General features: G+C 34.7%; 3 protein-coding genes and 1 long non-coding RNA gene across 5 annotated transcripts; 3 read left to right on the top strand and 1 right to left on the bottom strand.

Annotated features, from left to right (window-relative positions):
• Positions 1 to 1112: 1112 nt before the first annotated feature.
• On the top strand, positions 1113 to 1940 carry LOC108860231 (uncharacterized). The gene is made up of 2 exons (XR_001950621.2): positions 1113 to 1322; positions 1645 to 1940. It is a non-coding gene; the product is annotated as an uncharacterized LOC108860231 (long non-coding RNA).
• A 2972-nt stretch (positions 1941 to 4912) lies between these two features.
• Positions 4913 to 7073, top strand: LOC108861329 (uncharacterized). Its single transcript, XM_018635169.2, has 9 exons — positions 4913 to 5211; positions 5333 to 5404; positions 5557 to 5646; positions 5739 to 5781; positions 5899 to 6005; positions 6126 to 6221; positions 6300 to 6490; positions 6574 to 6643; positions 6747 to 7073. Exons 1-9 carry the CDS (start codon positions 5041 to 5043, stop codon positions 6846 to 6848), a joined length of 942 nt encoding a protein of 313 aa, XP_018490671.1. The 5' UTR covers positions 4913 to 5040; the 3' UTR covers positions 6849 to 7073.
• A 56-nt stretch (positions 7074 to 7129) lies between these two features.
• On the bottom strand, positions 7130 to 9813 carry LOC108861328 (uncharacterized protein YMR315W). The gene is made up of 12 exons (XM_018635168.2): positions 9607 to 9813; positions 9328 to 9468; positions 9197 to 9245; positions 8952 to 8969; positions 8611 to 8726; positions 8420 to 8533; positions 8163 to 8213; positions 7982 to 8070; positions 7849 to 7909; positions 7683 to 7760; positions 7484 to 7591; positions 7130 to 7377 (listed from the first exon to the last, which is right to left on the bottom strand). The coding sequence occupies exons 1-12, from the start codon at positions 9733 to 9735 to the stop codon at positions 7264 to 7266; spliced, it is 1068 nt and encodes a 355-aa protein (XP_018490670.1). The 5' UTR covers positions 9736 to 9813; the 3' UTR covers positions 7130 to 7263.
• Positions 9814 to 10657: 844 nt separating this feature from the next.
• LOC108861326 (DNA topoisomerase 6 subunit B) lies at positions 10658 to 15295 on the top strand. 2 transcript variants are annotated; one of them, XM_018635165.2, is made up of 19 exons: positions 10658 to 10872; positions 10971 to 11023; positions 11106 to 11203; positions 11295 to 11400; positions 11506 to 11643; positions 11799 to 11850; positions 11958 to 12022; positions 12242 to 12348; positions 12553 to 12655; positions 12760 to 12845; positions 12950 to 13146; positions 13259 to 13374; positions 13526 to 13611; positions 13786 to 13858; positions 14183 to 14274; positions 14372 to 14510; positions 14582 to 14676; positions 14750 to 14924; positions 15004 to 15295. In XM_018635165.2, the coding sequence occupies exons 1-19, from the start codon at positions 10779 to 10781 to the stop codon at positions 15151 to 15153; spliced, it is 2025 nt and encodes a 674-aa protein (XP_018490667.1). In that variant the 5' UTR covers positions 10658 to 10778; the 3' UTR covers positions 15154 to 15295. The 2 variants fall into 2 exon arrangements, with proteins under 2 accessions (XP_018490667.1, XP_018490668.1); XM_018635166.2 differs by lacking the exons at positions 10658 to 10872; positions 10971 to 11023 and having other exon boundaries at positions 11300 to 11400.
• Positions 15296 to 15498: the final 203 nt, after the last annotated feature.

Here is a 15498-nt window from a genome sequence, read left to right as displayed (position 1 = left end):
GACCATCTCTAATCCACCTTTATTTTAATCTATATAGTTTTCTTTAAAATAGAAAAAATATTCTATTATAGAGTTGGATTTACTCCAATGTATGTCTCTATAATATAGTTTTTCTATTTATAGAGGTTAATATAGAGATATACTATTTTCATCTATAAATATAAAAGCAAAAAGTAGATTTCCTCTATATTTTCCTCTAAAATAGATTACTCTATTATAGAGGCATACATTGGAGTAAATCCACTTTTATAATAGAGATATCTATTTTAGAGAAAAATATAAAAGTTTACATTGGAAATACTTTAACTTCGTAAGTAATAACCTACAACGTCAAAGAAACGGTCAAGTTCAGACCCCTTATCAAGTCCATATCACATCTTGTTTTAGACGCCTACTCTTTTATGAGTATAATCTTAGCTAATTCTTTCTTGTTTTTTTTCTTATTCTCTTGTTGTTAGTGCCTGGTACACTAATTTTATAGGCTTTTGCTCCAACTTGAGGTCTCAAAATGATACTCCTTTTGTTTCAATATAAATGATATTTTAAAAAGTTCTTTTGTTTCATAGTATTACTAATATAGGATGTTTGCATAGTTTTATAGCTTTAATTTTATTAAAACCGTGTAACTAATTATAAATAAATTAGTTTTAAAATATAGTTTATGTGATATATGTATATTAAGGTAAAATATCATATAATATAAAACTTATAGAGTATTAACAAAAAAATATTTATTAATTACTCTTTCTGTTTCGAATTACTTGTCGTTTTAGAGTAGAATTTTCGTTTCAAAATAAGTATCGTTTTCGGTTTTCAATGAAAAATTTATTGACAATATTCTCTACTCTATTTTTCTATTGGTTGATATATGGTTAGGTGTATTGGTAATAGTGTTTTTATTTTAAAAATATGTAAAAATAAATATTTTCTTAATCTGTGTGCATAAATCTAGAATGACAAGTAATACGAAACAGAAGGAGTAAAAATTACTACATAATGTCTTTTTATCAATATTTATTTTCATTGAAAATGCCCAATAGAAAATTTTACAAGTAAGTTTATAAATTCTCTTCTCCTATCAATTACAAACCCGTAAATTATATTAAGGGAATTTGCACTGCATACCTATGAAACTAAACTTAATTAGGTATATGGAAAACCACTGTTGAACATTTCATAATTCCATAGATGCCCCTACTATTAATCTATTTCTCTCTCATGGCACTCTCTCTTATACTCATCTCTCATCGTTCTCTCTGTTCTACTCCACTTTTTCTTTCGCCATAGTTGCAGAAGCTTGGCTGGTGAAGATGAGAAACCAAGTAAGCACCAAACTCTCTCTCACCATTTCTTATTCTTTTTTTCCGTAAATCATTTCACCAGATTCTTTTTTTCTTTCTTAGATTTTCTCGGAAAAATAATTGTTTCTTTCTCACTTGCTCTATAACACTTTATTTTTCTAGATCTACTTTTTGGAAGTAGCGTTTACACAATAATCTATTGATAGATTCTTATTTGAAATCTGTTTGACAGAGCTCTCTTCTTGTCTGAAAAATGACTTAAATCTGAGATGTTTCTGTGTATTTCGATCTAAAGAAAGATTCATTAATGATCTCTTTATTCCTTTTGATGATGATGATGCAGAATCCGATCCCACAGATGGAACTATGTGATGTGGATCCGCGAAAAAATATTAGAGAGAGATGTGGGTCCCTAGAGATGTATACAAACTGGATGGTGACACGGTGGAGCAACCGAGTCAACTCGATGAGTACGTCTCCGAGTTGTTTATGTGGATGATTGATGATGACATAGCACCATATCAGTAAAATAAAGTTTGTAATATAACTACCATTACGTTCTAAGGTTTGCAATGTGATGATGACATGAGCGAATGATGTTATTATTCAGTCTAAACAAAATCCGGTCAACTGATGTTATTATTCAGTCTAAACAAAATCCGGCCACAGTAAATGGCTTTGGTGCATGAAACGCAGCTGAGGGTTTTATTGGCATACCAATACCAACGATTAACCACATCTGCAAATACTTTTAAAATCTGCATAGATAGCTAATTACCGAGAATGTTTTGTATATTCACCTAAATAGGCCTTATATTAAACTAAAAGCCCAAATCCAATTTACTGATATGAACTTTCTGCAAGTTGTGCACGTAAGAGGCCACACGTCAAGAGGATCGATGGTTTACTGCTACACTTGTCGGAGCATTTTCAAAAAAATTATATAACTTCAAATATAATTTTTTTTGTCTAGAAAACTTTTCAAAACTTTAAATTTAGTTTTGAAAAGTGAAAATTCGTATTTGAAATTTCGCTACTCAAAATTTTATTTTTGAAATTTCATTTTTTATTTTTATTTTGATCTTTACAATTAATTACACATCACATTTATGATTCTTAAATATTTTTTATTTGTCGTTTTAATTTTTAATTTTTCTATATCTCATAATTATTTCATATTTACTTTTATAAATTCAAGTTTTACACAGGAAATAAAATAAAATAAAATATATATTGTTTTAAAACTATAATTATACAGCACGAATATTATAAAAAAACAATAAATTTGTTTTTTTAAAAGGTACATAAAAAAAAAATTATGACACACATTTATATATTACAACAACACTAATGGTCTGGTAAATTTTCTCCCAAACCTCCAAAATCTCTAAAATATTCTCCAACAAATTTTGTGTAATCGAAGATGGAGCATTACAGAAATAATTTTAGGGAATGATGTGATATTTTTTTTTGTATTTTAATATTTAATTATGTATTTTTATGTATTATTTTATATTGTAGTATATGATTTTATTAATTAATATTGTTGTAATATGTTATATATATATGTTCTAGTTATTTATAAAAAAATTATTGATCTACATTAGTTATGACAAATATAAAGATTATATAGAGTAAATTACAAATAATTTTGACGTTGAGTCTGAAATTTTACTTCTGAAAAAGAACACAAACTTCAAATATGCAAAACTCTAAACTAGATACTATTTTTAGATATGCTCTTAGTATGCATCCTCGATCTTGTATTATATCAACACCGACAAAGTTGGCAGATTTACAGAGTTTACCTTAGTTTCACCACCAAACTTCAGCAAACCTACTTGTATGATCCTTCTTTCATGTCGCCATCAAGGATGAAAGGAGCCTTCATGTCCGCTGGAATTAAAAGCCGAGAGATTTGATAGATTGTAACAAAGCTTTACCAGAACGTTTTCAACAGAAAACTATGATTCATCTAAGTCTGTCCCATAACCAATAAAGCTGAATTTATAACTTTAACTGATTCAATTTCGAACAGAAACCTTATATGATTTTAATCGTAAATATTTATTTCTGGAAATTGAATAGCTAAGCATAACCATCAGACAATAAATAACACCTCTAAAATTCAACAGGATGAGGCTACTTCAATAAATCGAAAGAGTCTTAGAAAGATATAGAAAGAAGGATAGAGACTAGATCGATCAAAATATGATCGAAGTTTATTATCTTTCACCTAGAGTCGGGAAAAACTTAAAACATGAAGAACAACTCCGATTCAGTTGAAGAACCCTACAAAAATTTCCAATTGTAAAACAAAATCTGCTACTGGAACAAAGAGAGTTGGTCAAATATTGAATATATTACAAACAAAAAAAAGGACTATGATTCCATCTCTTTCCTGATGATTCTAATTTTATAAGAGGGATGAATATATTTTCTCTCTCTAAAGAAGAAAGAGTTATCGAGTGTGTATTATTACTACAGAATGTCCTATTCCAAATTAATTAATACCGTAATTTCATTTCATGTCATTAGACCAAACGACGATACTAATTTCATATATTATCTGATTATTAAAGAAAAAGAACTAAATAACAAGAAACATGAACCAGTTCTTTGCATAGAAAAATTTTTACCAGAGATACTTTTCTACCAGATGTCTCTTTTAATTAATGATGAGAAACACTTACTTATAGTGTTTAACAAGTATATATCATAACAATATACCGGAAGAAAAATGACAAATTATGTTTTTTTTAAAGAAAACATATTTTAGGGTTACTTAATTTGGATTTAAAATTTATTTTTCAGGGAAAATAAAATTAAAATTTGAAAATTAGGGTTTAACATCTAAAATTTATGATCCAAGGTATTAAATTTTAAATGATAAACTAGATTATGATCCGTCCTTAAGAGGACGGATTTATTTTTTTGTTTTATATTTTTTCAGAAATTTATTTTTTATATTGTGTTTTCATTCATATTTGTATTTTTTAAATTATATTTCTTTTATAAGATGTTTTAATCAATACTATTAAAATAGTTTGACTATACATATATCAATAGGATATGTTCCTATTTTAATAGTATTGATTTAAAAATTAAAAATAATTTTATACTAAATATATTCTTTATTTAAAATATAATAGTTTTTTAATTTTTAATAAAAATTATTTTAGATATTTTCTTCATTGTGCGCTCTTTTATCATAAAAAATGTTTTTGCTCTTTTAGGAGGTTTGGCTTTTAATAATCAGCTGATTTGTTTTAACAAAAGTACTTTTTAATTTTCTTTTTTTTAAGAAACTCACCACCGTTTCTAAACGATGTAAATATTCTTATCAAAAAAACACCCAGTATCATTATTTTATCGTTTAATATGTTAGGTGATATTAAACTTTCACTATTTTGTAAACAAATTTACTGATGAGTACAAGGAAAAAACATTATTCGCTCAAGTTAAAATGGTATACTTTTTTTTTTGAACACAAAGTTAAAATGGTATACATAGAGTTAAATTACTCCAAAGAAGAAATCACGGGGTTGAGTAGTTTGGGAAAAAAAAGAAAGACGAAAAAGGGAAGAAAGAACAAGGGCCTAAACTGTCATTTCCAAAAATACACACAGAACAGAACAGAACAGAAGAGGAGAGGAGAGAAGAAACAAAACCGAACTCGAGAGAAAGGTGCAAAACCTACGAGAAAGCGAGAGAGAACTAATCGAATCTGGTGGAACAAATGGCTAATCTGCCTCCATCTCTCTCCATGGGCACTCCTTTCGGTGGTCCCAGCACGTCGGTCGGAGCTCCGGCGGCGAACAAAGATCGAAACTTGGCATCGGCAGAGCAGTTGGTTCTCGATCTCAGCAATCCTGAACTCAGAGAAAATGCTCTTCTCGAGCTTTCCAAGGTATCGATTTTTATTGGCTGTCCTTTTCTCTTTGGTCTGAGATTCGAGAAACAAGAGCTAGGGTTTCCATGATATGATCTCAGTGTCTCTTAATTAGTTTTGGTTGTTGTTTTTTTCGTAGAAAAGAGAACTATTTCAGGATTTGGCGCCTCTCTTGTGGAACTCTTTCGGTACCATTGCCGCCTTGTTACAGGTAATCACTTCAATCTACTTTATCGAGTCTGCGGATTGCTAAAAAAAAGGATTCTTTTTTTTTTTTTAATTTTATTTTATCCAAGTGAAAGTTACTTAGCAAAATGCTTATATGTTAGTGTGGTCTGATCTGATTGCTTTATTGTGGTGCAGGAGATAGTGTCTATTTACTCTGTTCTTGCACCTCCAAATCTGACTCCTGCTCAGTCCAACCGTGTTTGCAACTCACTCGCCCTTCTTCAGGTCGAATGATTGATTCTCTTTTCTCACATCACATTGATATTTTCCGTTTTCCTGATGCGCTTCTTTTCTTCTTCTTGTTCCGAATCTTGCAGTGCGTAGCATCTCATTCCGACACGAGGATGTTATTTCTCAAGGGTAATAATAATGTTCTTGTTCTTCTCATTAGGCTCTCTCTATACAAATAATGCTCTGTGCCAATTGAAAGGTCTTATCATATCATCTTTGGTCTGTTTGTTCTTCTTATGCACACAGCTCACATCCCATTGTACCTTTATCCCTTCCTGAATACAACGAGTAAGTCAAGACCTTTCGAATACTTGCGCCTTACTAGCTTAGGTGTCATTGGTGCTCTTGTCAAGGTACAACCCATCCTCTCCCTTTCCTCTAAAAATTCTTGGTTTCTGAATGAATGGGGTTATCTTTCTTTTAGCTAAGTTAGTGTATGAAATAAGGAAAGATCCTTTCACTCTGTTACCCAGGTTGATGACACAGAGGTCATTAGCTTCCTTCTTTCAACTGAAATTATTCCTCTGTGCCTCCGCACCATGGAGATGGGGAGTGAGCTGTCCAAAACTGTAAGCCTTTTTAACCTTACCATAACATTTTGCACTAATGCCTTTTTTTAAAGAATCAACTTGCTGTGATAATGCTAGGTTGCGACATTCATTGTTCAAAAGATCTTGTTGGATGACGTGGGGATGGATTACATCTGCACAACAGCAGAGCGTTTTTTTGCTGTTGGTAGAGTGTTGGGAAATATGGTTCAGTCACTCGTTGAGCAGCCTTCTCCACGCCTTTTGAAGCATATCATTCGTTGTTACCTCCGTTTATCAGACAACCCAAGGTTTTGTTTAGCTCAACACAAACTTCCTCAGAGATGTGTTTGGCTTTTTCATGCTTGAGCTTTGTCACTTGTTTATTACTTAGGGCTTGTGCTGCACTTGGAAGCTGTCTCCCTGACTCGCTACGAGATGGGACCTTCAGCAATTGTCTTCGCGTAAGTCATTTTTCATACATTGACTCGGGGTTTTGAACTTGTTCGTGTACGAGATGGCAACTTAGTTGAAACTTGGTGGTGTTATGTTTTGTTTTGTTTTCAGGAGGATCAAATCGCGAGGAGGTGGCTGCAACAGCTGGTTCACAATGTTGGAGTTGGTCGAGTCCCATCACATCAAGGTGGAGGATTTGAGCACATGCTCTGAGATGCTGAATTCATCTCTTGCCTATCTTTGTATTGCTTTTTTTGTTTGTTTGCTTGTTTCTAATTTGTTCATGTACTTTTGATGCCTTAACTTGGATGATGTGTGTTATAGGCTCTTTTAATCTGTTTGAAATTTTCTACTTTGTAATTATATAATAAGCTTTAGAACAGCAAACCTAGAGTGCATAATAGTGCTCCGGATAATAAATGATTTTCTTTGAATTCCCATGAATATTTTTTTCATCAATGCATCGTGTTGTTATTTAATAAGCCTTTAGAACATACTTAATAATGATCGGGATAATAAAGGGTTGGTTACAAATAGTTTCGGTTTGAATCCCCATTAAATTTTATTCAGACAATGCTTCTTTGGTGGTTCTTGATGTCTTCACAATACCTGTAAGGGCTTAAAAAAGCTAGAACTTCTTAACGGGAATAATAGCTCCGTTCCTTGCACCAGATTCAAGCATTGCTTCAAGAACAGCAACGTCCCGAGCACCTTCCACGTATGATAGACGAGGCTCTTGCTCCTGCACCAAATGTGTCAGCACACATTAGGAAAGTTTTAGATAACAGACCACCAAGGTTTTGAGTTCCTCTGCATTCCATTTCCAAGGCCTAAGATTCGAGGATTACCTTTGAAGTCCCTGAAATGTCGCTGAAGAACGCTTTTAGCTCTTCAGTCACTCCACTGAACGGGTAAAAGATGGTCCTTGACGTCCCTCCTTCCTCGTAAACTGTGGCCTGAAAAGCTCAGAAGATCATATCCATTTTAGTTGAGCAGTTTCAAACAATATATGGGTTTCAGTTGGTCAAATGTTAAGAGTATGCAAACCATGTAGCCGTGTCGGCCATCTTGGACTCCGCGCTCAAGTTGAACTGTGCCCTTTAGTCCAACTACTCTCCATAATATCTAAAACATATAAATTTTCTGTGAGAAAACTATGGTTCTTAGGCTAAAGCGTTGTGCAAAGCAGAACATCTAAGTCTTTGCTACATGCCTTTGGAGACCTTGAAGACACAACCATAACAAAAACTCCAGAGCATCCGTTCTCTAGCTGACTGCAGAGCAAAGAAACGTCCTGGATTAGGGCATTTATGTGAAATTACAGGGATTGATGTATATGAACTTACAAGTTTGATGTTATATTGTCTGGTGCGGGTAAAGTCTTATCGACATGGGAGGTGGTGGCTGAGACTGTTGTTACCTCACATCCAACAAGCTGTTCATGTCAAACCAATATATCAAGAATTGGGGTCCAACAGCGAGATATTCGAAAAAGCTTATTTATTGGTTAGTGAAGTTATATGGTACCATTCTTAACCCTGCAATGTAATGCACACCCATATCCAAGATGAAACCACCCTGCATATGAAGAGGTGACAGGTAAATATTAACATAGTAACACAGCTTCTTTGAGATATGTATGTGTGATTGATATAATTGTCAGTGAAAAGAAAAATGGTTATGGCAGGATGATAGCATTTGGAGCCATATTTAATCTTAAAATACAATTTAGGCAAGCAGCGTCTTGGAAAAAGAATGTGGCAAAACAGAACGCATTAACGTACGTCCAAATTTCGTCTCCAGGAGCTAGAGAAGTAAGGGTTCGAACTGTTCATTGATCCCTCAATAATAAGTTGGACGTTCATCATATCCCCAATTTCTTCCACTAGTTTCTTCAACTGCCAAAAATCAATCATGAGATATTTCAGAGATAATGTTACTTTCTCAACAGGAAGAGACATTGAGTAAAGTTAACCTCAACAAAAGCTGGTTCAAAACGATAATTTTCAGCCACAGCCCAGATTGGACGGCATGGGGAATGAGCAGAAATATTTTTATAGCTTGTCATTGCAGTTTCAATCTCACCGATTGCTGCAACAAAAAGCGTGTTAAAGCAAAAGGGAGAAAGCGTATTGTGTACACTTGAGAGTGGAATAGCCAGGAAGTTTTATTAAGTTATACGTCAAAATGGGTCATGCTCAACAAGAGAAAATGACTCTGGGACAGAGTAATCCTACACATGGCTCATATAATAAGGATGGACGGAAGTTAAACAAGATGAGAAGCTGATTTAAGCAAGAGCAGCGATCAACTTACAGGCAGCAGCGGGCTTCTCTGAAAACCGATCCAGGACAGCAACATACATATCAAGAAAGAAGAAAAATGTTTAGCGATGTCAGTTGGGGTACAATTCAAGTAGCAATAACATTGCTAGTGAAGACAGACCCATGTTTAACAAGGGTAAGACAGATCCAAAAAGTCAACCATTATCCATGTTTGAGCAATCAAAGACAGCTAAAGGTGCAGCCTTTTTAGGAAAAACGAAGTGGGCAAGTCGTCACCTTGAAGGACGTGCTTTCCTGCCTTGAGCATCTTCAGTGACATTTCAACCTAAAAATCATAAGAACTCAGTAAAGAAACAACATTTGCAATGGGTTGGTAATGTTGGAACTATAGATGATTAAAGAGGAACCTGGGTTTGGCCAGCAATGACAACAGCAACACCAAGTATGGAACTATCTTGAATGATCTCATTCAATCCTTCATCTCCCCATTTGCACATCACTCCGGGAAAATGCTTCCGTGCTACCTCCACAGCTCCTTTCGCAGATTTCTTCAAACACACAAACCATAAGTTACCAAAGCGATTCGAAGCTAGCCTAATGTAGTGTATTGGTAAGTGTCACATAAGCTACAGATTCGAATCAGCTCCCGCATTGATCGATACAGCTCACTATCTCAAAATGGTTACCTCGGAACGGCTCCAAATGGCTTTGAGGATGAGGAGATCGGAGATCTCAGCCAAGCGAGGAATGTACTGCGTCTTGACGAAGATCCCAGCTCCGAGAATGGCGATTCCTGGTGGTGATTGATTCGCCATTTTTCCTTTTTTTTATTCTTTCTCGTTGATCTACTACGTGTGAGATATTTTTGAATCTGATCCAACCATTGAACCAAACAAATTACACTTGCTGTTGTTGCTGCTTACTCAACCGCAAACGTCATATGTATCGTAACCGCTTTGGCGCTTATCGAATCCAAACGCAAACGCTTAATATCGCTCGTTGAATTGAACCACTTTATGCAGAAATAACCGGTTTTACCCCTATAACCAATCTCTCTCTCATCTATGCTTGGATATTCGGTTTTCGGATTCTCCATTCGGTTAATTCGAGTTTTGGATTTTTCGGTTTTGAATTTCAGATAACCAAATATGAACCGCCCAAAAATTGAGTTGGATCAGTTTGATTTCGGTTCAGATCGAATAATTACGTCAGCAACTAGTGACTTTTCAAAAATTATTGGGTTGTGTTCGGTTCTTGTTATTTTTGTATTCACTCTACCCAAAAGTATTTAAAAGTAACCAATTTATCTGAATTATCCAAATAAAAAATATTATAATTACTTTTGTATTAAAAAAGTACTTAATTTTTTAATTTTAATATTATAACTAATGAAATCTGAATATTCTAGTATTTAATTAAAATGTAACTAAATATTTTTTTGGATTTATAACATAAATAATTTATTTGATTAAAATCTAAATATAAGTTTGATCAAAAAAAGTCTAAATATAAGTAATATTTTTAAATATGTATTATATTTTGGGTCACAAAAGTATCTATTCGATTATCAATTTGGTTTTGATTCGATCTGGGTATCTGCAATATTTATTAAGATAGGGATCGTTCGGGTTATTATGTTTTCTAATTCGGTTCTGGATCGGATAATATCGGTTTGGTACGGTTCGGTTTTCCGGTTCCGTTTAATTTTGCCCAGCCTACTCTCATCAATCGATCTCGCTAACTTCCCTCCTTTCATATAACCCTAGATATCCTGCTTCGAAGTTTGGGGATCGGATCTAGTCTTGTACTCTAAGATTTTGATCAAATTAGATTTTGTTTTTTTTTTTTGGTTGCTTCGATGGCGGGAGATGATAGTCCAGCTGAAACGAAGAAAGGAAGCTCCAAGAACTCGAAGAACAGTAAAGAGAGCAAAGAGAGCACTCTCAAGCAGAGTAATGCTACTTTATCTCCACCTTTTCCAGTTTAATTGCATGTTAATTATTGAGCTGCATTCAAAGTAATTTATTTTGAATTTTTGTGAATTTTGCAGAATCTCCGGCTGAGTTTTTCGCCGAGAACAAGAACATTGCTGGATTCGATAATGTCAGTTCCGATTTCATTTTTTTTTTTAAACGATGGATGGCTCAGATTTGTTTCAAATTGTTATTTTTTTATTAATTTTCAGCCAGGGAAGTCGCTGTACACTACAGTGAGAGAGCTTGTTGAAAACGCTCTTGATTCCTCTGAGTCCATTTCCGAGCTCCCTGAGGTTGAAGTTACTATGTACGTTCCCACTTCTTTCATTTACCTATCCAGGATATTCAAAATCTATGTCTTTCTTCTTTTCATTGACTGTCTTGTTCTCTTTTGAAAGCGAAGAGATTGGAAAATCTAAGTTCAATTCCATGATTGGTCTTATCGATCGTGAACGTGTTGACACCCAGCTCTATGATGACTATGAGACTGACAAGGCCCGTGAGGTGCCTCCAAACTCTCTCTTTATTATCTCTCTCTGTCTGGTTAAACCAGCTTTTGTTTCACTCTTCTGGATTGTTAACAATTCTTTTTTTTTTCCTGCTTTGTAGAAAAGGTTAGTGAAGGAAGCTCGTGCCAGTGAGATACAAGCCAAAAATTTGGCTTCCGGAAAGAAAAACAAAGAGCCTGGAGTCTCTAAGGTCTTAAAGGCCCGTGGGGAAGCATCCTATTACAAGGTTACATGTAAGGTCAGTATTTCCCTTTTTATTTTAGTTCAACAGAAATTGATGTTTGTGAAGTTTCAGTTTCAAGGGTTAGTGACAGCCATATTTATATATATCTTCAGATCCTGAATATATTTTTTTTTTCGTTTGAGATTTGACTTGAGTTGACCATTATGTAGGATAATGGTAAGGGCATGCCACATGATGACATCCCAAATATGTTTGGAAGAGGTAAATAGCTAATGCCCCCTCTCACTTTATTTATTTAGCCTTGCGTATCAAACTTATAAAAAAAGCTTTCGTCTTGAGCCTAGATTTATAAATTGTTCTTCTTACAGTTCTGTCTGGGACGAAGTATGGACTGAAGCAAACTCGTGGAAAGTTTGGTTTGGGGGCAAAGATGGTACTGTTTGCTTCTTTTGATTTCTTATATAGCATGTTTAGTATCTGTGATTGGCCTTGTAATACTGCATGAGATTCTTAGGTGAATTTATTCTTTACATGGAGAGTGTAGGAGTGGTAAAAGAATGCATTAAATATGAAACGTTACCCTTCATATCTAAAGCTTTCCTAGAGAACCTGTTTGACTCTTCTAGTTTCTCTATTTTCTCCTGGCGCGCAGGCTTTAATTTGGTCCAAAATGAGTACAGGCCTCCCCATAGAGATCTCTTCATCTATGAAGAGCCAAAACTATGTTACGTTCTGCAGATTGGATATTGATATTCACAGGTACCCCTTGAATATATGAACAGCTTCTCGGGAGCTATCTGTTTATGTTTGTGCATGTGACAATAATAGCCATGAATCCTTTGAATATTCGATGTCTTCTCATGACTATTTGTGTATGATTTGACTGTCTCGAATCTTGCAAGAAAGTCATCATTTAGCTCAGCGTCAAAGAATGGTCTTTATATAAATGGTAAAAACTTGCAGGAACATCCCTCATATTCATCTACACGAAAAGAAGGCCAACAAAGAGAAATGGCATGGGGCCGAAATACAGGTGGTAATTGAAGGAAACTGGACAACATACAGAGTACGTGTGGTTTGGATCGTCATGTTGATGTACCTTATTTCTTTAGATATTTTTTTTTTTTGCGTGCACAAATGTCTAACACGTTTTATCTTTTTCTTTTCCAGTCAAAGATCTTGCACTACATGCGCCAAATGGCTGTTATTACTCCTTATGCGCAGTTTCTATTCAGATTTATTTCAGAAACACCCGAGTACGATATGTCTCTCTGTCTTCTTGCTGCCCTGTCGCATAAACATATCTGTTCACGTGCAGCATTATTAAGTTGTTCAGTTTTGTTTTTTATATTTAATATAGGAAAAATGTCACTGTAAAATTTACTCGAAGAACGGATGTGATGCCCCCAATTCCTATAGAGACAAAGCACCATCCATCGTCAGTTGACTTGCTGCTTATCAAGCGCCTTGTTACAGACACTTCCAAAAAGACCCTTCTGCAGTTTCTTCAGAATGAATTTGTGAATATTAACAAAAACCTTGCAGCCCGATTAATCGGTAAGTATGACACCGATCTCGTTTGTTATATAAGTTTGAATGTCGATATAATATAAATAAAACCATCGATAATATCCCTTGAGTCAAAGTCAATCACTTGTTTTTCTTTCAGGGGAAATGGGACCCGATTTCAGCCCTGGCATGGCTGTCAAGTCTGTGACAGCTCAGCAAATGGTGCGTATACATCAGTTATTCCGCCAAGCTAAATTTGACGACCCTAGTGGTGATGTAAGCATTTCTTTCTCTTAACTGTACATCGAGAACTGCTTTATTATTCCACCTATGTCTCTCTTGAGGGTCTTTTAAAAGTTTAATTTGGTAGAGCATCTGGATTATTTCAAAAAGTTAGTTCTAATCATACTGTGGTTTTCTCCGGTAGTGCCTTAGCCCGGCAGGAGAATACAATCTTCGTCTAGGGATTATCAAGGAGCTGCATCCAGATATGGTGGCAACGCATTCAGGCAGGTTGTCAATTCAACACTTAATTTTCTGCCAATGCATCGGAATTTAAATATGAAGTGCTATAACAGTTTATCTTATAGTAATCTCATCTGTTAAGCTTTACCTATACGTTTTTTTTGTGGTTATTCTGAGCTTTGTTTCTTAAAGTGTTGATATCTTCCTGGAAACTATGTTCAGTGCTCAGGTCTTTGAAGGTCATCCTTTCATTGTTGAAGCTGGTGTTAGTGTGGGCGGAAGAGATGTAAAACAGGTAGGTCATATCTTTGTTTTGCTTAGTTATGTATATTCCTTCGCAGCAAAGCTTGCAATGCAAACACACTCATATAATGAGTAGTTCACAGAGGTTAAAATTTTGTTATCATGTGTAACCACATAAGTGAATTAAAATTTAGCATGGATGAAATCCGTTGCTCTTCTATGGAACCATGAAGAAAGATAAAGAAAATGGGAGCGAGCTTCTCAACTTAGGAAATAAGAATGATATTCTTGACATTATTCGTTTAGATCTTATCTTGATCTCGCGATATTTATCTTTTACTTATGGGAATGTGTGGTGTGGGAACCGAAATGACAGGGGATGAACATATTCCGTTTTGCAAACCGTATTCCTCTCCTTTTTGAACAAGGAGGTGATGTTGTCACCAGGACAGCCTTAAAGAGAATCAAGTGAGAAGACTTCTTAATCTTGCTAGCTAAATCTCATTTGATCTTGTATCTTTACTTTTTTCTTGACTAATGGGGTTTTGCTGAAAAACTTTTGCAGTTGGAATAGCTATAAGATTAATCAGACCCAAGATAAAATAGGAGTATTTGTGAGCATAGTGAGTACAAAAATTCCATTCAAAGGGACAGGGAAAGAATACATAGGAGATGACATCAGTGAGATAGCTACTGCGGTTAAGGTAACCTCAGACTTCTCGATTTTATCTGCTGCACAACTTGGCAAAGCTAACTTTTGTCTTTTTTCATCAAGTCTGCAATTCAACAATGCTGCATTCAATTGAAATCCAAAATAGTCAAGAGACTTCAAGCACGCGAACAACAAGAGAGAAAACGCAGCTTGAGCAGGTCCGGTTTTCTCCCAGCGTTTCTTCTTCAAAACCCTGAAAAAAATTAAAACAAAAAAAAATGAATGTTGCAGGTACATTCCGGATGCAACGGGAGCGGTGTACGAGGTTCTAAAACAAATGACAGAAGAACATACAAATAAGAGAAAACGTTATAAAGAGGAGGATACAGCTATGCTTGAGAAAGTGTCTAAACATATAATCACAAAAGAAACATTGAAAGAAAAGCTTGCTGAGCATGTGGAACAGGTTTGCATCAATCAATCACTCTTGTTTTAAGTTATATCCCTTCATCATCATCACTTTGAATGCTTGTAATGGTTGTCAGGTGGATTACGAGATGGCATTAGAGTATGCAACACAAAGTGGAGTGAGTGAAGAACCCAGAGAAAATATATATCTCCAACAATTGAATCCCAGTCATTCCAACTTCATTGACCTTCACAGTCCAACCTTTGTCTTTAGGCTCATCTTGTAAACTGTTTTCTGTTACGACTCATTTTTACAAGTCTCAGTCCCATTTCTTCACTTTCTTGTGTGTTTGTTTTGTTTAAGAATAATTTTTGTTTTGGGAGTTTTCAGACACCCGAAAAGTGCAAAAAAGGAAATCGTTTAATATTTTTATGATTCGTTTCAACAAACGTGTTGGAGGACGTGATGATAATTGCTTATAATAATCTTGAGCTCGGAAACTTATTAAAATGTTTTCTAACCCCTTCAGATTAAATACTGTATTATAGTTGTCGGTGAAGAAAAACTTATTAAAGTGGTTTCGTATATATTTTAATGGAGTTATGGATACATGGATACCTATTTTTTTAGA

Source organism: Raphanus sativus, chromosome 5, assembly GCF_000801105.2.
Source record: "Raphanus sativus cultivar WK10039 chromosome 5, ASM80110v3, whole genome shotgun sequence".
NCBI classification, from domain to species: Eukaryota; Viridiplantae; Streptophyta; class Magnoliopsida; order Brassicales; family Brassicaceae; genus Raphanus; species Raphanus sativus.
The sequence above is the reverse complement of the archived record's forward strand: the minus strand, read 5'-3'. Positions and strand labels throughout refer to the sequence as shown.